Source organism: Diceros bicornis, chromosome 12 (assembly GCF_020826845.1).
Source record: "Diceros bicornis minor isolate mBicDic1 chromosome 12, mDicBic1.mat.cur, whole genome shotgun sequence".
NCBI lineage: Eukaryota > Metazoa > Chordata > Mammalia > Perissodactyla > Rhinocerotidae > Diceros > Diceros bicornis.
The window spans coordinates 45,585,901-45,607,949 of record NC_080751.1 but is presented as its reverse complement, the minus strand read 5'-3'; the positions used below and the strand labels follow the sequence as shown (position 1 = coordinate 45,607,949).

The 22,049-nt window shown below is 38.8% G+C and overlaps 2 protein-coding genes across 4 annotated transcripts; both read left to right on the top strand.

Moving 5' to 3' along the window:
• Positions 1 to 3,907: 3,907 nt before the first annotated feature.
• On the top strand, positions 3,908 to 6,005 carry LOC131411682 (tetratricopeptide repeat protein 39B-like). The gene has a single exon (XM_058550669.1). The coding sequence runs from the start codon at positions 4,063 to 4,065 to the stop codon at positions 5,830 to 5,832; it is 1,770 nt and encodes a 589-aa protein (XP_058406652.1). The 5' UTR covers positions 3,908 to 4,062; the 3' UTR covers positions 5,833 to 6,005.
• A 6,102-nt stretch (positions 6,006 to 12,107) lies between these two features.
• On the top strand, positions 12,108 to 16,068 carry GEMIN6 (gem nuclear organelle associated protein 6). 3 transcript variants are annotated; one of them, XM_058551392.1, is made up of 3 exons: positions 12,108 to 12,181; positions 12,774 to 12,917; positions 15,345 to 16,068. In XM_058551392.1, exons 2-3 carry the CDS (start codon positions 12,793 to 12,795, stop codon positions 15,718 to 15,720), a joined length of 501 nt encoding a protein of 166 aa, XP_058407375.1. In that variant the 5' UTR covers positions 12,108 to 12,181; positions 12,774 to 12,792; the 3' UTR covers positions 15,721 to 16,068. The 3 variants fall into 3 exon arrangements, with proteins under 3 accessions (XP_058407375.1, XP_058407374.1, XP_058407376.1); XM_058551391.1 differs by lacking the exon at positions 12,108 to 12,181 and adding an exon at positions 12,216 to 12,404; XM_058551393.1 differs by lacking the exon at positions 12,108 to 12,181 and adding an exon at positions 12,216 to 12,408.
• Positions 16,069 to 22,049: the final 5,981 nt, after the last annotated feature.

Here is a 22,049-nt window from a genome sequence, read left to right as displayed (position 1 = left end):
GTCACCTTATTGGGGAGGCCTTCCCTGACTCCCCTACGTAAAATAGCAAGTACCTCACACCTCATCACTCTCTAAATTCTTTATTCTGTCTTAACCTATTTTATTCTTCTTCATAGCATATATCAACAGCTGATATGTTATTTATTCATTTATTTATTGTTTCTCTCCTCCCATTACAATGTCCCTCCCCTGCCATAATGTCTCTCCCCTAAGAAACTCAATTCCATGGGAGCAGGGTCTTTGTTTTGTTCACTGCTGTATCCCCAACACCAAGGATAGGGCTCAGCATATAGAAGGAGTATGTATTCAGTTAAGTATGTATCATCAGTTTAAGTTGTATTGAATGAATGATAGGAAGGAAGGCTCTTCTATGTTAATGGAAGAGGTTTTTCTCATCTTATCCAAGGCTACTTTTCTCTTCACTTCTGCTCTGTGCATCCCCTTCTGCCCTCCTTTTTATTGAATTATTCCTTTCTGTATCTTCAACTTCTCCCTCCCTACCTTACAGAAGGCCCCTAACTGACTGATCTTTCGGATTCAGTATTAGCCGTCCCTAATCCATTCTCACCAGATTGATCCTTCCAAACGTAGACTGGTAGATAGAGGTAAAGAAGACATTTCAGACAGAACATTTTAAGCAAAGAATGATAGGAGTGTGACTCTGCCTCTACCACCAGAAGCTTTGGAACTCCTACACAAAGCTGTCTGCATCCCAAACCTCATTTAGAACAATTCAGTAAGCACCTGCTATATGCCAGGCTATGGGAGGACAAGTATAGAATACTATATTGAGTATTTACTATGTATGCCAGATACTGTCCTAACTGCTTTACAGTTGATATTAATTCACCTAATTCTCCCAGCCACTCTTTGGTAGAAGTACTATTATTCCCTATTTGCAGATGAGGAAGCAAAGGCACAGTAAAGCCAGGCAGATGGCAGAATCAGGATTCAAACCCAAGCAACCTAACTTCACAGTCTGTGCATTTTACCATACTATAACCTTAGTGATGAGTCTTGTTAAAGAAGAATGCTCGGGGTGATTTGGAGGACAAGAGAGAGGCACCTCACTCAGCAAAGTAGAATTGACAGGGTATGGTCACTGACGGATATGGGAGGAGGGAAAAAAGAGATCTAGGGTGGATGATGGTACCCCTCATCTAGATGGGGAATACAAGAGTAGAAGGAGGAAGAGATGGTTTCAGGGGTCAATAAATAACATCTCTTTTCCTCCCATGAGTTCAGAACCAATGACATATAGATGCAAGAGTCAGGCAGAAGGAGACCAAAACATGACCATTTTGATTAAGCTGATAGTTAACTATGACTTCAGATGTGTTGCCAAGCGGGCTCACTAATGCCTCACTCCTTAATGAAACAGATTTACCCACTTGGTCCCAGGCACAGCTGGATAGCAGAAGACAAATTCTCCTGTTTGGGGCCGGCCCGGTGGCTTAGAGGTTAAGTGCGCGCGCTCCGCTACTGGTGGCCCGGGGTTCGGATCTGGGCACGCAGCGACGCACCGCTTGTCCGGCCATGTTGAGGCGGCGTCCCATATAGAGCAACTAGAAGGATGTGCAGCTATGACATACAACTATCTACTGGGGCTTTGGGGAAAAGAGGAGGACTGGCAAAAGATGTTAGCTCAGAGCCAGTCTTCCTCAGCAAAAAGAGGAGGATTGGCATGGATGTTAGCTCAGGGCTGATCTTCCTCACAAAAAAAAAAAAAAATTCTCCTGTTTTTTGATTTCAGGCTTTGGACAGTTTGGTTCCAAATGAAGGAATTCAGAAGGCATAGAGCAACAGTTTCCCAGTTCCTTCTATCAACACCTAGCCAGAAGTCAGCCCACTGGCCAGGAGTATTCCTCTAGCAAAAAAGTCCCCTTATGGGAACATTAAGAACAGGGAATAAATGGGGTGGGGAAAATAGGGAAAAGTTGGTCAAAGAGCACAAACTTTCAGTTATAAGATGAATAAGGTCTGAGGATCTAATCTATAACATAGTGACTATAGTTGATAAGATTGTATTGTATAATTGAAATTTGCTAAGAGAGTAGAACTTAAATGTTCTCACACCCCCCAAAATCACCATGTTGTACACTTTAAATATCTTACAATTTTGTCAATTTTACCTCAATAAAACTGAGAAAAAAAGAATAGGGAATAAGTCCCCCCCCCAGCATCTCTGAAAATGTATATTATTGACTATACAAGTATTAATCCTTGAACTAGGTGAAAAATAGAATCCCAATCCTAAAAATATTAGAGAACAATGTACAAGTAAATCTTGGTACAGGGAATTCATTATGGTTATACCTTTATATGCTCTTTGGGAGTAGCAAGCCTAGCAATCATGGGGCAGAAAGAGGAGTTTACAACTTGCTTTCAAGAAATTCCTAGAAATATATTGTGGGCACCTGAATTCATTTAGTAACCATTTATTAATGCCAACTTTGTTCAAGGGAGTATGCTAGAACTGGGATATAATGCTGAATAAAACACAAATAATGCCTTGAAGCTCCCAGGCTAGTGGTGAAAGTTAGTGGTGTATAAATAATTACAATGCAGTGAGATAAACACTCATAGAGATATATACAGAATGCTATTAGAGTGATTATGCTGACAGACTTAGGTAAGGTTTCAGAAAAAGTAAAATTTGGGCTGTCTTGGATGGAGAATAGGGATTTTATGGAATATAATTTGAAAGCATTAGGCCAGAGAAAGGGAACTTTGTCCTTGGGTTGAATCTGGCCCTCTTGTAGGTTTCTCCAGCTAACCTTAATCTAGCCACTACTATTGCAGCCCCAAGAATAATTTCCCTCCTAATGGGGTACATGGCTTTCCCACTCAGAACTGAGCCTTTTAGATAAATGTGTAATTAACTTAGCTTTTCAATGGATAGTGATTGCAGTTGCTAATACCCTGAGGTTTTAAAAACAAGAAACTTAACTAAAATAATACCTCTGAGGCTGTCCTCTCCATCATTTTTTTTCTCATATGTAACATATTTTTTCTCAGTTTTCTCTCTCCCTCTGTGTAAAAATCTGCATCTCTTTCTTCTGTATGTCTCTCTTTCTTCTTCTTTGATTATTCTCCTCTGCTTTACCTTCCCCTGCTGTCTTTTAACTTAGCAAAATACAGAATTAAAGTACATTTTACAGTATACTTGTAATTATTATAAAGCATTGTAATATTACTAAAGTGTTTGTTGTTTCTACTTTTACAAATAGATTAATCAAACCTATTGTGTTATTATGAATAAATTAAGTAGCTTGCTATTTGTAACTGGTTTTCCATTGTGCCCCCCCCACCTTCCTACTAAAATACTATAGTAATTCTGTGATAACAACTGTTACATTTGAATTTTTTTCCTAACTGCAACAATGCTAGGAAATCTCTCTAGTTTACATAGCACTTTCCATATCCAAAGTCCTATACAACTAACCATAATATTTCATCAAGACGTAGTTTTCTATAAAAATATATGCAAGTACAGTGGTGGTACTAAGAATAGCATGGAATGGATTTTTCATTCCCATAATCTTTATCCTTTGTCCTGGACAATTCACCCCTTTCTCAGTCTTAACTAGAGACCTATGCAAATACATTCCCCTTTCCAGCCAGATTCTTGCCCCCAAGGCCTTCCTATGGTGAAACTTTACAGCTATCACAGTACAGTTCTACAACACAAACCCATAAAAGCATAGTCTTATGAAAATAATAGATTGGAGGGATGGCTACAAAATAAGTCTTCCATTTACAAAGGATTTACTTCACAGTGTTTTAAAAGAGCATGTTTCTTTAGTACATTCCAAATGATTTGAACTTTTCAGAAATACATCTTCCAGGTAAATAAAATTATCTTTTTTTTCCCTTTATCTGACGTAGATGAGGATATCCTAATGCTGCGCTTCACAGCTATTAGTTTGTTTGCCTCCATTACAACAGCAACACCTCAGGCTGTGGAAGAAGTGACCCCAGTCAGGAGAGCAGGAGCTACCCTCTTTGCAGCCACATTACTCCACTTCAAATATTTCCCATTTCTAAAGTGGGGAAGCAGATATGTCACTTACTCTAAGTAAAAGAGAAAATGATAAGGAGGATGACATTACATCATTTACTCTAAGTAAGAGAGAAAATGATAAGGAGGACAAGTTTGAAGACGCCTATGAATTTATCCCTGTGGCAACAACAATGAATCTGATATCTTCCCTGGAAGAATGCACAACTGGACTGTATTTATTTCTAAATAACAGATTCTCAGATGCCATAAATCTCATTCATCCATGGTCAAAAAACAGCATATACCATGCTCTAATTTATGATATCCTCATGGTTGTCAAGGCCATCTTGACTTTTGATCCACAGGATATACAGACTGGAATGACTGCTGCACAGGAAGCTGTGAAAACTTGTAACAGTTTCCGAAGAAAATCTAGGATGATGAGTTTGCCTCATCTAGTGAGTAAACAGGGAATAAAGGCAATCAAAGAAGAGGAATTGCATGCGGAAGTCTGCTATGCTGAGTGTTTGATCTTGAAATCCACTATAACATTTATACAGGATGACAGTGTGCTTAGTTTTCTTAAAAGTGGGATCAGTGTTGGGTTAAGTTATCAAATATACAAAGACTGTCAACAAGTGTTAACACAGATACCTAACAACCAAAGCAAAACCCACAGACATCTGGTTGGAGGAATAAAATTTGGACTTGGAGCATTCAATCTGATATTATCACTTGTGCCACCAAAGACACTCAAACTACTCAATGTTGTTGGCTATTCTGGTGATAGAGAGGTAGGCTTGGCTTTGCTTCATGAGAGTGCATCTGAATCCCATTTAAATAATATCTTAAGTGTTGTGACTCTGCTCTTTTATTACAATTATATCTATGTAGCTTTTGGTGTTGAAAAGGGTCACAATTCTGCTATAGAAGATCTCTTCCTAATCTACCTTCAGAAATTTCCAAAGTGTGTCATACTTAAATTTTTTCATGCACGTTTTACTATGCTGAAAGGAAATTTGGAGAATGCACAGTTAATATTAGAGGAGAGCATTTTTATTCAAAATGAATGGAAACAGATTCATCACCTCTGTTACTGGGAACTCATGTGGTGCCACATTTTTCTGCAGGATTGGAAGCAGGCTTACCGCTATGCAGATCTACTGTTTCAGAACAGCAGGTGGTCCAAGACAATATATTTGTACAGTAAAGCTATACTACTGGCCTTGCTTCCGTCTGATTTTGTGAAATTGGTAAGTGAGGATATGAACTCTCTCTTCATAAAAGTGGATAGCCTGAAAGTCAAAATTTTAGGAACTTCTGTACCAATAGAAAAGTTTGTTGCTGACAAGGGTCAGCGCTATGGTACTACCACAGGCTGGTTTACAGCACAGCCCATCCTGGAATTCATTTATGCCTGGAGCGGTTTCCGAGTCATAAGCAAAAAACTAGGCCTTATCAGAAGCTGGCTTTCAATAATTGACAAAGGAGAAGAACTTTTACGAGAAAATCCAAATAAAGAGTATGGCACAGATGACATAAGTTTGTTAAATCTACTGAAAGGTCTATGTCTGAAACACTTAGGGAAATATTCAATGGCTGAACAGTACTTTAATCGTGTCATTCAAAAGGAGAAATTGTTAAAATATGACCACTATTTGGTGCCGTATACTTACTATGAACTGGGAATTCTATACTATCTCAAAGGAGATAATGCTAATGCAACAAAAAGCCTAGACAACATAAAAAACTACAAAGACTATTCCATGGAAGCCCGATTACAGTTTAGGGTTCACATAGCCCTTGAACAAATAGCTAAAGGAAAGTGATTTAGACACAAAATGTGGTTTTGTTTATTATGAGTGAAGTATCTACAGTCAGCAAGGTAATTAACAGGTAGGAAAATCATTTCTTTGTGGAAGAAATCCAAGAAGAGGCAGCTGCTAAGAATCTGACCAGGAACAAGTAGGAAAGGAATGGGCCATTACTTTTCCCTCTTTCCTTCTCCATATGTATAAAATGGAATGTCTTAGATTGGCAAATGGAGTGATGCACATTCTTGAAAAAGAAAAGGCAAATGATGTACATTATATACTCTCTTATATGTTATAAATTTATTGATTATGTTAGATAACATTGTCAAAAACTCAATATTTTTTACCATCTCACTAGATAATGTATACAATTTGCAAATAAAATAGGGAAAGTAGCTACATTAGAAATCTCAGTGCCCTGTAAATGTTTTGATTTAATTGTTAAAAGGAAGAAAAAAGACTTTAAGGTCTTACTGATATTTCAAAACAATGATACACTGAATAGCATAGACTGAATGGTTTTCTGTTATATACAATAATTTTTATTGGTTTTTTATACCTGACAAGATATTTTTCCCCTGTGCGATCAGTAGTATATTTTACCTTTTTTCATTGGGAAGCTCAAAAATGGGTCTATAATTTGCCACAGGATAGAGAGAAAGGAAGCCTCCTCTTCCACACACACACACACACACACACACACGCACACAAACACAAACCCTTTGAAGATAATTGGAGGAGGCCAAGGAAGCACTGGGTAGAGAAAAACAAGACTAGGCTGGTTGAGGGAAAGTGTAGTTGCCCGTAGCCCTTCCTTTAGTTCCCTCCCTAAAGTGTAATTCCTATTAAGACTAGCTCTTCAACATAATGAAACTGCTTGCATCTATCCTGTTGGCAATTGTTAGTGGGCTAATCTGAGAGTAAATAGCAGCTGTAGGTATGGGGCTCGGTATTACCTGCCTTAGGGATAAAATCAATCCCTAATTTCCAGACCATTAAGTCTGGCTGAGCGTATCCTCCTTGCAGTCACCCTTGGAAACAGAAGTTCCTGGGAAAGTTTGGTTTGCTAAAACACATGAGTGAAACACTTTATCTTAATGCTCTGAGTGTCCAAACAACCAATTGGAGCACAATGAAGAGGTAATATTTCAGATTTCGAAATGCTTACTTTGAAAAACATGCTCCTCATTAATTAAAAATAGACTTTAGGTGAACAATTGTGGTTGAGTTATTCCCCATTATTTAATTAGTACGGTATAGTGGTTAATTAAACCACTCCAGCATGATTACCTGGATTTGTATCCTAGCTCTGTCGCTAACTAGCTATGTGGCCTCGGGCCTCTGTGCCTCAGTTTCCTTAGCTATAAAATAGGTATAATAATAGTTCCTATCTCCTGGTTTTTTTCTGTGTTAATTAAGATTGAGTTAATGCATATTTATTATTACTACCACTACTACTACTAGTAAGAATAATAATACATTGTTCTTTAGTGCAGAGGATTTAAATTACTTTCTTGGAAAAAAAACAAAGGTCTCTTTGTTACCTGCTTTGCCAATATAAAATTTGACCTGTTAATTTGCTTTTTCTTTTTTTTTATATAATTTTATTTATTTATTTTTCCCCCAAAGCCCCAGTAGATAGTTGTATATCATAGCTGCACATCCTTCTAGTTGTTGTATGTGGGACGCGGCCTCAGCATGGCCGGACAAAGCGGTGCGTCGGTGCGCACCGGGGATCCGAACCTGGGCTGCCAGTAGCAGAGCGTGCGCACTTAACTGCTAAGCCACGAGGCTGGCCCTGCTTTTTCTGTTCTTAGTTTATCTCTGTCACTCATGAAATAAGTAACTCTCTGCCTAAATTATGGTTTTGTGTTTTGTCTTTCAAATTTATTAATTGGTTAAACAAATATATGTTGAATGCCTACTATATGCAGGCACTGAACAGGGTACTGAGGATATAAAGTGTGGTCTGTCTCCTGATGGCTTTATTAGGGAGATAAGCTAGAAAAGGATTTTGTTGGGATGGAAACACTTAAAACAGTTGCTTAAACATATAGGGGTAGGCCGGCCCGGTGGCTTAGCGGTTAAGTGCACGCGCTCCGCTGCTGGCGGCCCGGGTTCGGATCCTGGGCGTGCACCGACACACCGCTTCTCCGGCCATGCTGAGGCCGCGTCCCACATACAGCAACTAGAGGGATGTGCAGCTATGACATACAACTATCTGCTGGGGCTTTGGGGGAAAAAAATAAATAAATAAAATCTTTAAACATATAGGGGTTTATTTGTCCCAAACAAAAGAAATCTGAAATTAGGTAGTTCAGGTCTGGTGTGGCTCTTATTATCTTTCTTTTATTTTTCTGCTTGGCCTGTAGGCCTTCTCATGCATGTCTCCTCACCATGGAAAGAGGTGGCTGCACCTCCAGGCTTTATGTCCAAGGCACGCAGACTGGAAGAGGAATAGTTAAGGAACAAGAAAGGCTTTCTCCTTCTTAGGAAGCTTTGCCTTTTTATTTCGGAAGGAACAGCCTTCCTAGGGACTTCCATGTATATCTCATTGGCTGGAAATATTTCTATGGCCACTTCTACCTGCAAAGGAAGCTGAAGATTGAGTTTTAGCTTTCAAACCTCATTAGGAAGTTGTGGGAAAGGACTGTTAAATGAACTAACCTACAGTAACTGCCACAACACATACCTAAATAACAATAGGCTACAAAATGGTATTGAGGGAGACAGTTGAAGAGGGGGCAAGGCAACAATGAGATCAGCAATCACTTGGAGAAGACTGTATGGGGCTCTACCAGGAATCTTGCAATTGGTATTTCCTTGGTGAAGTTGCTACCCATAGCCCGGGTTCGGGACCTTAACTAGTCCGAGAGTTGACTAGACACATTAAGGCTGATTCTCACCAGTCAAACTCACAAGACATTAAGGTAGAATTTACTCTGCTAATTTATTTATTTATAGTAGGGACTATTCCAGAGTTGCAAACTCAATTTCCTCTAGGAATCAGGCAGGTAACGTAAACATATGAAGCAGCCAAGCATAGAACAATAAAAGTGGTGGAAAATGAAGTTGTGAAGTTGTGAAGAAGAAAGAGCAAACTTATCTAAAGGCTTTCAAGTTAAAAAAAAAATTCAACACAGTGCAGATATTAAATCTATCTGCACGTCCTGATATGACCTTTTGGCCTCTAGTTTGTGACTTCTGGTCTATTCCTTTCTATTGACTAGAAAGTGCTCATATTTCCATGTCAAGAACCATTTCTTCTGATAAACAGCGTACCTAGAAAACCAGCAGAAGAGTCACAAGGCAGCATGGTGAGCATGGAATCAGAATATAAAGAGACAGTTTTAGGAATATCTATTCCCAGCCAGGGTGAGACCTGATGAAGCATCCATTCGCCACAATATGCATACATCTCTGGAAAGTACCTGCCTTCCAGATTCAGAGTCTCCAAGAAATACCTCCCAACCTTTTGCTTGCTGACCTTTCTTCTTCCACACCTTCTGCTGCCAACCCTGGGTTACTGAATGTCCAAGTAGGGTACAATATAATTAAGTTCCCATTTACTAAAACACAATCCCGTTCCAGTCCTGGTTCCCGAGAATACAACCAGGTCACTTAGTTGAATTTCGGTCCTCCCCACATTCTTTGGTTACACAGATTATAGATGGTCTCTTTGTGCAAATGAATCACAAATCTAATCACATCCATTTTATTTAACACTTAGGGCTAGTTTATAAGAGCTTAGAGGAGTTACCTCACTGTTGCCTTCTTGTGCCATAAACACAAATAAAGTGCTACTGAAGCATTTTATTTATTCCATGAAAAATTTTTCTCATCTAATTTAGTAAATATAATAACTCTTTGGACACTTGAGATCCTGAAAAAATGAAGACACGGGATTATGAATGAAGAACAAAGAGAATTTCTGTTCAAGGCCTAGAGTCAAACTTCTTCTCAACATGCCCTTGCCCCAATCCAGTCCATCACTAAATCCTGTTGATTTCTCCTTTGAGATATTTGTTGAATCTATTTCTCCTTTTCTCTTTTTCATTTCCACTGCTATCACTTAGGCTAGGACTTTATTATTTCCTGTCTGGACCACTGCAGTAATTACTAGGAACTCAGTAGTGAACATCCTTTTTTGTCCCAAGGCAATTGCAGAGAAAAATAAAAATGATTAACTCCACTTTATTTTTTTTTCGAATCAAAATAAAATAGGCGTAAAACATGTATATTCTTACCACTTAGATTGATTACTTCTTTGAATAAGAGGAACTCAGTGAAAAAAATGGCACTGATTTTTAGCCAAAAGATATCATCTGGGCATATCTGAGAAGCAATGACACAGAAGCAATTTTCTAAACTTTAATGCCTTACATTTGTCTGGTGCTTTAGAGTTCACAAAGTCTGTTCAAAGCATTTTCATCCTAGGAAACAATCCTATCTTCACTCTGCTGCTAGGGAAACCAATCTTTCCTCTCTGAGATTGTAAAATCTCCTTTCTGGGTAGGGCAGATGACTAATCAATTTGGAGACACTGGCCCCTCTAAAACTAGATTTCCATTTGGGAAGTGGTGCTGGAATTTTTTCCCCCCTAATATCACAGCTCTGTTTGAGTAGAGCGGCTACATTTTACATAAAGTTTCATGCTGTATATGCTCTATACTTCCCTATTTTCTGCATGTCCAATTTCTCTGCATCCTTTCTAATATACCGATTTAATCATGTCATTCCATCACTCAAATTTTTCCCATTCTCTTCACTCTATTTATTCACTTATAAAAGAGTTAATATTTGAAAGTTCTTAAAATAGTGCCTGGCACATATTAGGTGCTATATAACTGAGAAATAAAAATTCAATTCAAATTGAGCACTTACTATATGCCAGGCAATGTGCTAGAGGTGGTATATATGGTAGTAAATAAAACAGACAAAGCCTCTATCCTTAGAGGGTTTACAGGGCTCACTAAGTGTCTGTGTATGGCTTAGTCATGAAAATTTAGAGCTGACAGGATCTTGGGTCATCTAACCCCATATTTTCATTTATAGATGAGGAAACTGAAATCTAAGAAGGTAAATGACTTCCAAAGTCATAAAGCTGGTGGGAGCACAGTCGGTGGTGGGCAGGAGCCAGCTTAAGGTGGCTCAAAAAAGCCCATTGTTAAATATATATACATATAAAACAAAGTCTTTCATTCTGCGGTATAGATAGAAGACTTAAAATGCAAATGACCAGTTGTCACAAATTGGTTGTAGCTCTTTAGGACTGAATTTTTATGAGGCCAAATGTTTTCCTTCACACTATAATAACTGGTGTTTATATTAGCTCTTTGTAGATTTATATAGGACTTTAACTGGCAAAATCTAATTTAATCCACTAAAGTCACATTAATATAATCAGCCAATCATTCAATGAGTGAAGGTTACAGGAAGGATTATTTGAAATGATGACAATAAGAAACAATATACTTCAAGGATTATATGGAACTCAAATTCCAAGTAGTAAGGGAAAAGCTGATTAATTTTCGATGTTTTCTACATTGTGGTTTGATAGTCCTCTAATTCAGTTTTTGTAAATCTCTCTTGGTGTTCCATTTGCAGGAACTTGTCCACATTTACCACCTTGTACCATTTTTCAGGATCACAGTCTGGAAGAAATTCTGGTCCATGCCAGAAGCCAACTAAGTACATGACCAAAAATCTGTGGTGGAAGCGAGTCTTTTCCACTCGGGGGTGGAGGTGGGAGGGCGTTTATAGTGAGTGATCGACTAGGTGGAATTCAACCCAATCCCGTGCTTTACATTCTGGCTGCTGCATCTGCAGGAATGTACCTTGGGCACCTCCCAAAGGAGCAGGCATCTTAATTGCCTTACACAGGTCAAACAAACAAAAAATACCTTGGCTCTGTTGCTTTTCTCCAAGGTACTTTCACTTCACACTTCTGGAGCTTTAGGATTTACCTAGAGGGTTCATGTGCTTTGAATCCATGGCAAAAGTGCATTTCCACCTCTACTCTCAACGAGGAGCTGGCACGAGCCTTTTCCTCTTAAAAAAAAAATTGAAATGTCCATCGTGGCAGTGGAAAGGGGTGGCACTGGCGAACAAGAAGTCTTATTATTATTATTACACAAGAGTCTCAGCCCCTACCCGCACCCTGCATCCGCCTTTACCACGCCACGCCTCGCGACTCGCAGGCCTCCAGGTGGGACCAAGCCCAGGGACTACAAAACAGAGAATTCTGGGGGAAGGAAGTGACGACGTGGCACAAAGGATGCTGGACTCAGGCGGGCTCCGCTCGAGAAACTCCCTCCTCACAGCGTGGTTGCTGAGTGCCGGGCGCTGCTAGAAGTTTTAGCTGGTATTTTTCTCGTTTGTCAGGATTAAACGTTAAGTGCCACCTGGTTTGCTTACAGCTCCAAGTATCATGAGGCTGCAGGCTAGGCCAGGGAAGCTGAGTTCTAGAGCCGTAGCTTCTGCCCTCTCGTTGATGCATCCTCCAAACAAATTTTAAGAGGAAATTGTCACAGATCCGGGGGCCTCTCCCTGGAGGGATCCAGCGGAGACACAGAGCCAGAGAGCGAGTGGGTGGATATCAGAGTTTTGTGGGTTTTTTCCAGTTTTGGCTAAAGGTGGCGTGGAGTGAACTTTGATCAAGGAGAGCAGTTACAGGGTTTGAGCATCTGCAGACCGGAGTTCAAAGCCATCGTGAAGGCGATCTGGAATGGGATTGGGGGTGGAGGAAAAGTATGCCAGATGAGTTACTCCCGACTGGGCCCCGCGGCGACTCGGTGTCCCCTTAGCTTTTAGAATGAATAGTAAATATTAACTGTTTTCCTGATAACGGAATTTAAGGCAAATCACAATTGTTCTCTACCTCTAGGATGGAAATTGGAGGTAAGACATTTGCTTAGGTGGAACATATATATTAACCGGACTGGTGTTTGTTTTAGATCTAGCCAGCCGGCAGCCATGAATGAATGGATGAAGAAAGGCCCCTTAGAATGGCAAGATTACACTTATAAAGAAGTCAGAGTGACAGCCAATGAGAAGGAGTATAAAGGATGGGTTTTAACCACAGACCCAGTCTCTGCCAAGTGAGTATGGGTCCTGCTTCCCTGAAATCGTGACACCTCTTTGTGCTGCCTCTATGTTATATCCAAATTAAGAAAGCAGATCATTGAAAGGCTAATTATTCCCACATAAGAATTTTATTACTTTTGAATCTAACTGCTGTTCTAACTATGGATTCCGTACCTTGTCAGACCAACCAAGTTCATAGCAATGAGACACTTCCTTTTTTATTGGAAAATTTCAAACATATGCAAATGTAAAGAGAATAGTATAACAAACACTAACCTTACTCCTTGTTCCAAATTTGTTAAAGCCAATAGCAGACATCATTTAATTTTGTTCATAAATACTTCAATATATCTCTTAGTAGATAAGGACTCTTTAATAAATGTAATCACAATACCATTATAACACCTAACAAAAGTAATAATAACTTTAATATTAGCTAATTCCTAGTGTGAGTTCAGATTTGCTTGATTGTCTCAAAAATATCTTTTTATATTATTTTAGCAATTTGGTTGATATGTCTCTTAAGTATCTTAATCTATAGCTCTGCACTTTCTCTTTTTAGTTTTTCATGTCATTTATTTGTTGAAGAAACAGAGTCATTTGTCTTATAGAATTTAACACACATTCTGGATTTAGCTCGTTGCATTATCATAGTGTAGTTTAACATATTCTTTTATTTTCCGTATTTCGGTAGTCATATCTAGAGGGTTAATTAGGAACAGATTTATTTTTTGCAAGACTCCTTTAAAGGTGGTGATACACAGACTTTTTATTTTGGAATGGTTTTAGATTTACAGAAAAGTTGCAAAGAAAGTACATAGAGTACCCATATACCCAGCTTCCGCTAATGTTAGCATCTTACACAACCATGGTACCTTTGTTAAAACTAAAAATTTACAGTAACTAAACTGCAGTCATTTGGATTTTGCCGGTTTTTCCACTAATGGCTTTTTTCTGTTCCAGGATCCAATCCAGGATCCCACATTACATTTAATCATCATGTCTCCTTAGTCTCCCCTGATCTGTGACAGGTTTTCAGTCTTTCCTTGTTTTTCATGACCTTGACACTTTTGAAGAGTACTGGTGAGGTACTTTGTAGAATGTCTCTCAATTTGGGTTTGTACAGTGTTTTCTCATAAATAGACTGGGGTAATAGGCTTTTGGGAAGAGTACTACGGAACTGAAATTCCCATCACATCATATATCATGTGTCATATATCATGTCATACATTATTTTATTTAGGATTTTTGCATTTGTATTCAGGAGTGAGATTAGCTTATGGTTTTATTTTTTAATCCTGTCCTTTTCTGCTTTTGGTATCAAGGTTATATTAGCCTCATTAAATGAATTAAAGCATTGTCCTCCTTTTAGAGTCTTTAGATTAGAATGTTTGATGTTGCACATTTTATAGAACTTGCTGGTAGAATTGTCAGGGCCTTTTTTGCCCTTCCATGGGAAGATTTTAAACTAGTTATTCAGTTTTTATTAAAGATTATAGGACTGATTACATTCTCTCTTTCTCTCTTTTTTTGGTGTCAGTAGTAGAAATTTATATTTTTTAGGAAATTTTATGTTTTAAGTTTCAAAATTATTGGCATAAATTTGTTTTTAATATTTTATACTGTTAATCTTTGCTGCCTTATTCCTGATATTATTTATATGTGCCTTCTTTCTCTATTTTTATTAATCTTGCCTGAGTTTTATGAATTTTATTATTTTTTTTCAAAGAACCAACTTTTGGCTTTGATGATCCTCTTATTGACTCTTGTTTTCTATTGCATTAATTTTGTCCTTTGTTATTTTCTTTGGAAGGGGAGTTATTTAGTTTTCTTTGTGGGTTTTTTTTTTTTTTTTTTTTGGTGAGGAAGACTGGCCCTGAGCTAACACCTGTTGCCCATCTTCCTCTTTTTGCTTGAGGAAGAGTGGCCCTGAGCTAACATCTGTGCCCATGTCCCTCTATTTTGTATGTGGGACGCCACCACAGCATGGCTTGATGAGTGGTGTAGGTCCACGCCTGGGATCTGAAACCGTGAACCCCAGGCTGCCAAAGCAGAGTTCACTGAACCCAACCACTGTGCCCCTCAGCTGGCCCCTATTCAGTTGTTTTTTAACTCTAAAAGTTAAATCTGTACCCTCTCTTTTCAAATACACATTTATGGCATTCATAACTCTTTAAGAAATGTTTAAACTGCATCCCACAATGATTAGCTTTAGGCTGGACAAAAAGGTTAGATGTTTAAGACCCTCAGTCAATGCTTATTGAACAAGTAAAATGTCTGGTGGTGAGAGGATTTATTTTAAACAGGGCAGAGCATTCCCTATTATTCCAGTGACCTGCTGGTGTTGATGATGCCTCTCATTCCATTGCTTCTTCCATAGTTTTATGGGCCTTTAGGTTTTTCTTTTGCAAATCTGCTCTGAACTTACTTTTCCTCCATAGTATTGTCCTCGTGAACTTCCTTGAAGATGGCAGCATGTCTGTGACCGGAATTATGGGACATGCTGTGCAGACTGTTGAAACTATGAATGAAGGGGACCATAGAGTGAGAGAGAAGCTGATGCATTTGTTCACGTCTGGAGACTGCGAGGCATACAGCCCTGAGGATCTGGAAAAGAGAAAGAACAGCTTAAAGAAATGGCTTGAGAAGAACCACATCCCCATCACTGAACAGGGAGATTCACGAAGAACTCTCTGTGTGGCTGGGGTCCTGACTATAGACCCACCATATGGTCCAGAAAATTGCAGCAGTTCTAATGAGATTATTCTGTCCCGTGTTCAGGATCTTATTCAAGGACATCTTGCAGCTTCCCAATGAGACACCAAGAACTATGGATGCACTGATTACAAAAAGACTTCATTTTTGTTTTTCCTTCATAAAATGTTTTGAATGTTAAGTTCATCGTATTACAGGACTTTAAAGGCACATAAGTGTGTGTGAGTTTTAATTCTTTGTTGTTTTGGTAAAATCAAGGATGTGGATTATGGGTGCTAATAAATAAGTGAACTGTGGTAAGGAGAGCATCACATGCAACAAAATTAGCACAGGGACATCAGAATTGTAAGAGTCTTTTTCCTTCCATTTTTGTTAGGCAAGAAATGTATTTGGAAAAAACGCAACATGTTAGATTCAATGTAAAACGTCTTGTTACGTCCCTTGCACTAACTATGTGTCTGTTTTAAATGTTTATCTTTTTTTTAAGGTATGATGAAATACTTTTTGAATCAGAATATATGCTTTTTCTGGTTGAAACTCGAAAGTTTTGACTATTGGTAAAAATCTTAAAACATAAGCCTTATAACTCTCAAAGCTTTTAAAGTGAGCACTGGCTGGTATCTCTGAGGAAAAAGGTGAATGTGACAGGTATTCTGCTGCTGAACTCAACGCAGTTCCTTTGCCTGGAGGATTCAGCCCAGGTCCCGGCTCAGGATGCTTTCTGCCTGGAGTCCCCCTTCCCCGAGTCAGGCTTCACTGAAGAGAGAGAATGCAGGATGCCTGCTTCACTACTCCTGGCCCCACCCCTTGGAAGCCAGTCGTGGGCCAGGACTCTATATGGAGGTTTCTGGCCTAGAAAGGCACCACAGATTGTTAGTTTGGGGGTCTTTTCAGAGGCATGTCTAGAGTGACCCCAAGGTTCCTACATCACATTAGGAACCCCAAGCCCCTGACTCCCTAGGACAGAGGTCAGCAAACTTCAGACCCTTGGGACAAATCCAGCCTGCTGCCTCCATTTGTTACAGTTTTATTGGAACAAAGCCTTACCCACTAGTTGATGTAGTGTCTGTGGCTGCTTTTGAGCCATAATGGCAGAGTTCAGTATTGTGACAGAAACTATATGGCTTATATTTACAGAAAAATACGGCCTTTTACAAAAAAGTTTGCCCTAGGAGATCCTTGAAGTAGCCAGGGGTCAGGGCATACTTCCCAAGGCAGTTTTGACCTGGCCAGGCCCCTGAGGCTGCCACGGGGCTAAACTCGCTCTCACTTCTCCCTGGTCTGTCCACAAGAGATTCAGCTGTGCAAACTGCTCTTTCGGTTTTCATGTGTCCCTTGTCATCCATACAAAAAGAGAATCGGCACCATTTGGAAGAAATACTTTAAAATATTCAGGTTTTAGGCGGTCTTGGAGTGCAGTTTGATAACATAGCTCAGTTATTTTCCTGCAGAGTTGTCTAATAACAGGATGTAGCCCAGTGCTTCTCCCACTGCAGCAAGCATCAGAATCAGCTGGAGAGTTTGTTAAAACAGGTTGCTGGGCCCTACTCCCAATCGATTCAGTAGGTCAGGGTTGGGGCCCAGGAATTTGCATTTCTAACAAACTCCCAGATAATGGTGATGCTCTCTGTCCTAGACCACACTTGCAAGAGCAGTGTAGAAACTTTGGGGGAAGAGAAAGTCCTTCCCTCACAACTTCAAAGTTCCATGATCCTAAAAGTGAAACTTAGCGCATAAAACTTTCTGCTTGTGACTAAGGCTCCCCAGTTCAAACCTGGGAATGTCTTTGGAAAGCAAATATGGAAAGGGGAATAAGAACAAATTAAATTTAGCATGGGACTGATTCTGACAAAATGAGGGAAGCCTTGAGAGGAGAGAGGGCCACGTGGGAAATTATCCCCAGCGTCAGTCAGCCTTGAGCCTTGGCCCTGGGACAGGTGCATTGGTGTTGATAGATTTATTTGCTGTCAGACTAATGAGCTGGGCACAGAGACTGTTTCTAGGCAACTGAATCCTCTGATTGTTTAAACAATTTGCCTGCAAACAAAAGCTGAGTGCTGGAAAGGGTAAATTATCTGGCTCTGCCATGGAAACCAGCCTGCTTAGGGAGTTGTCCCAGCCAGTTCCTCAGCTGAGATTCTCCCCAGGAGTTTAACTTACCTGGTTCAGATCCCTCTTCTGGTTCCAGATTCCCAGAGGGAGATTCCTCCCCAAAGCTGGCTCTGCTCGCTGCCAGCTGGAGGCGGTAGCCAGGATAGTCCTTGAACACAGTTGGTACCAAGAATACTACTTTTCAAAACAAAAGGTGGTTATGACTCATTGAGTATTTTTTGGTCCCCCTAGAGCAAAGTTTCCAACCTTCACACTGATTTCTTACTATTCCATTGTTCATCTGATTTTCTGACTCTCTCCACTTTCTCCTGAAGATGTTATGGCTGAAATAGGTTTTTCCATAAATTAAGTTTTTTATAAAAATTATTGATGAAAATTTAAAAGCATTCACAATCGTTTTATTTGATGAAAACTGATGGAAATTTCATGATGCCTCTTGAAGTAGATTCTAGAATGCTAGTCAGGGCTAAGGATTACTATAATTCATGCTTAAATTTTGGGAGAGCAGTGAAGGACTATAATTACGTATACTTTACCTCTTCTACTGCCGAATACAATACAATTGTTTTTTTTTAAAACCACTTTATTGAGGTATGATTAACATACAAAAAGCTGTAGATATTTAATGTATACAGCTTGATGAGTTTGGAGGTAAGTATACATCCGTGAAACCATCACCACAATCTATGCCATAAACATACCCGTCACCTCCCAGTTTTCTCCTGCCGCCTTCTTTATTATTTATTATTATTATACAATTGCTTTTTATTGTTCAGAGATTACATTAAAGCATTTTTCTTTTATTGAAAAATTATTCCAGTACCCATACATACTTTTTACTTTTGCATATTACTTTATAATCCTTTAAAAGTTTTTACATAATTGTAATCCATGTATATAGTTTTTTATTTTTCTGTTTCTGGAGTTTTCACAATTTTAATATTTAAGACAATATTCTACTGTGTTGATGAACCACAACTTATTGAAACATTCCCCTAAATTTTGACGTTTGTTGTTCTTCCTTTTTTTTTTTTTGAGGAAGATTGGCCCTGAGCTAACATCTGTCGCCAATCTTCCTCCTTTTCTTTTTTCTCTCAAAGGTCCTTCTAGTTCTTGTATGTCGGATGCTGCCTCAGCATGGCTTGATGAGCAGTGAGTAGGTCCACACCCAGGATCTGAACCTGCAAATCCCGGGCCACTGAAGCAGAACACGTGAACTTAGGGCCACGCCACCAGGCAGGGCCCTCTTGTTCTTCCTTTTTGCTACCATAGATTATGTTGCAAAGAATATACATTCATGAATACATCTTTATTGCTATTATCAAAGACTAAGTGCCTAGAAATGAAAGTACTGTGTCAAAGAGTATGAACACATGTAGGTTTTTCCTCTTTAAAGGTTTGTGCTGCTTTACATTGACAAGAGCAATAAATAAGGGTACAGTTGTCCCTTGGTACCCAGTATCCACAGGGGATTGGTTCCAGGACCCCCTGCAGACACCAAAATCCACGGATGCTCAAGTCCCTTATATAAAATGGCATAGTATTTGCATATAACCTATGCACATCCTCCCATATACTTTAAATCGTCTCTAGATTACTTATAATACCTAATACAATGTAAATGCTATGTAAATAGTTGTTATACTGTATTGTTTAGGAAATCATAACAAGAAAAAAAGTCTGTACATGTCTAGTACGGACACAACCATCGTAGGCCTTCCTATCTGCAGTTTGTTGAATCTGCGGATGCAGAACCCATGGATACGGACGGCTGGCTGTATATACAAATTTCATCAGAGTGTTTTGTTTAATTTTTGCTACTAAATATAAAATGGTGTTTTAAAGTTGCTTTAAGATGTATTTCTTTATTAATTAGCATTCCCTCTGCATCTCTATTTCCAGTATGGCAACTGTTTGATTCATATTTCATTTTAAAAAATCTTCATTTTCAAGAAATTATTTCCCCCATATTCTCATCATCTTGTTATATCTGTTTCTTTGTGTTTCTAATTTTTACTCAAATGGATATATATGTTAATAAACACTGTAATTAAAGCATACATGCACTGCTTTTAACTTATTTTGACATAATTTCAGATTTACAGAAAATTTGCAAGAACAAGACAAAGAATTCCCATATATCCTTCATCTAGCAAATGTTAATGTTTTACCACATTTGCATTTTCTGTGTCTGTGTGTGAGCGTGTGTTTCCCTGAACTATTTGAGAGTAAATCATGGACAGAATGGAAAAATGAGGACATCCTCTTAAATAACCACAGTACAGTAATCAAAATCAGGAAGTTAACATTGTTACAGTAATGTGATTTAATACAGAGCTTATCCAAATTTCACCTATTATCTCAATGTCCTTTACGGCAAAAAAACAAAACAAAAACAACTTTTAAAAATTTGGGGGGGCCGGCCTGGTGGTGCAGCGGTTAAGTTGGTATGTTCTGCTTTGGTGGCCCAGGGTTCACGGTTCAGATCCTGGGCACAGACCTACTCACTGCTCATCAAGCCATGCTGAGGTGGCGTCCCACATAGAAGAACTAGAAGGACATACAACTAGGATATACAACTATGTACGGGGGGCTTTGGGGAGAAAAAAGAAAAAAAAAAAGGAAGATCGGCAACAGATGTTAGCTCAGGGCCAATCTTCCTCAAAACAAAAAAAAAAAAGCAAAACAACAACAACAAAATTTGGATTATATATTGCATTCAATTGCCATGTTCCTTTAGTTTCCTTTAATCTGGAATAGTTCTTCAGTCCTTGTTTGACTCTCATGACAGTGACATTTTTTAATACAGGCCAGTTATTTTGTGGAATAACTCTCAATTTGGGTTTGTCTGATGTTTCCTTATGATTCAATTTGGTATGCATTTTTTGGTAGGAATACCCTGGAAGTGATAGTGTGTTCTTAGTACATCACATCAGGAGGCACATGATGTTGCTTCGTCCCATTGCTGGTGATGTTAGCTGTGATTGCTTGGTTAAGGTGGTGTCTGTTAGGTTTTTCCACTGTAAAGTTACTATTTTTCTTTTTGTAATTAAAGGTATCTTCATACATATTTTTTACAAAGAGCTTTACTGAGATAGTATTAATGTATAAAATTAATCCACTTTAAGTGTATAATTCAGTGATTTTTAGTAAATTTACAGAGTTGTGCAGCCACCATCACAAATTCTTTTTTTTTTTTTTTTAACATTTCCATCATCCCCACAAGATCCCTTCTCCCATTTGCAGTCAATTCCCATTCCTACTCTCAGCCCCAGGCAACCACCAATCTACTTTCTGTATCTGTAGATTTGATTTTTCTGTATATTTCATATAAATGCAGTCATACAATATGTGGTCTTTGCATCTGGCTTATTTCACTTAGCATGTTTTTGAAATTCATCCACATTGTAGCATGTACCAGTGGTTCTTTTTCATTACTGAATAATATTCTATTATGAATATACTTCATTTTGTTTATTCATTCATCAGTTCATGGATATTTGGATTGTTTCCAGTTTTTGGCCATTATGAATAATGCTGCTCTGAACATTTGTGACAAGTCTTTGTGTGGACATATATTTTCATTTCTCTTGGGTGAAATACCTAGGAGTAGGGTTGCTGGATTATATGATAAATTTATGTTTAACTTTTTTTTTTTTTTTGCTAGGAAAGATTCACCCTGAGCTAACATCTGTTGCCAATCTTCCTCTTTTTTTTTCCCTTCCCAAAGCCCCAGTACATAGCTGTGTATTATAGTTATAAGTTCTTCTAGTTTTTCTATGTGAGCCACCACCACTGCATGGCTACCGACAGATGAGTGGTGTGGTTCTGCGCCCGGGAACTGAACCTGGGCCGCAGAAGCAGAATGTGCCAAACTTTAACCACTAGGCCATCAGGGCTGGCTCTATGTTTCACTTTTTTTTTTTTTTTTTTTTTTACATTTTTATTGATATTTTAATGGTTTCTAACATTGTGAGATTTTGGGTTGTACATTTTTGTTTGTCCTTCACCCCATATATGACTCCCTTCACCCCTTGTGCCCACCCCCTACCCCCCACCCCCACTTCCCGGGTAACCACAGTCCAGTTTTCTCTGTCCATGTGTTGGTTTATATTCCACATATGAGTGAGATCATACAGTGTTTGTCTTTCTCTTTCTGGCTTATTTCACTTAACATAATACGCTCCAGGCCCATCCATGTTGTTGCAAATGGGACGATTTTGTCTTTTTTTATGGCTGAGTAGTATTCCATTGTATATATATACCACATTTTCTTAATCCAATCGTCAGTCGAGGGACACTTAGGTTGCTTCCACTTC

Excerpts from the sequence above, each read along its gene's own strand:
- LOC131411682 (XM_058550669.1), top strand. The coding sequence starts at position 4,063 with ATGTCACTTACTCTAAGTAAAAGAGAAAATGATAAGGAGGATGACATT.
- GEMIN6 (XM_058551392.1), top strand. The coding sequence starts at position 12,793 with ATGAATGAATGGATGAAGAAAGGCCCCTTAGAATGGCAAGATTACACT. Across the intron at positions 12,918-15,344 it reads ACAGACCCAGTCTCTGCCAA|TATTGTCCTCGTGAACTTCC; the intron begins GTGAGTATGGGT and ends TTTCCTCCATAG.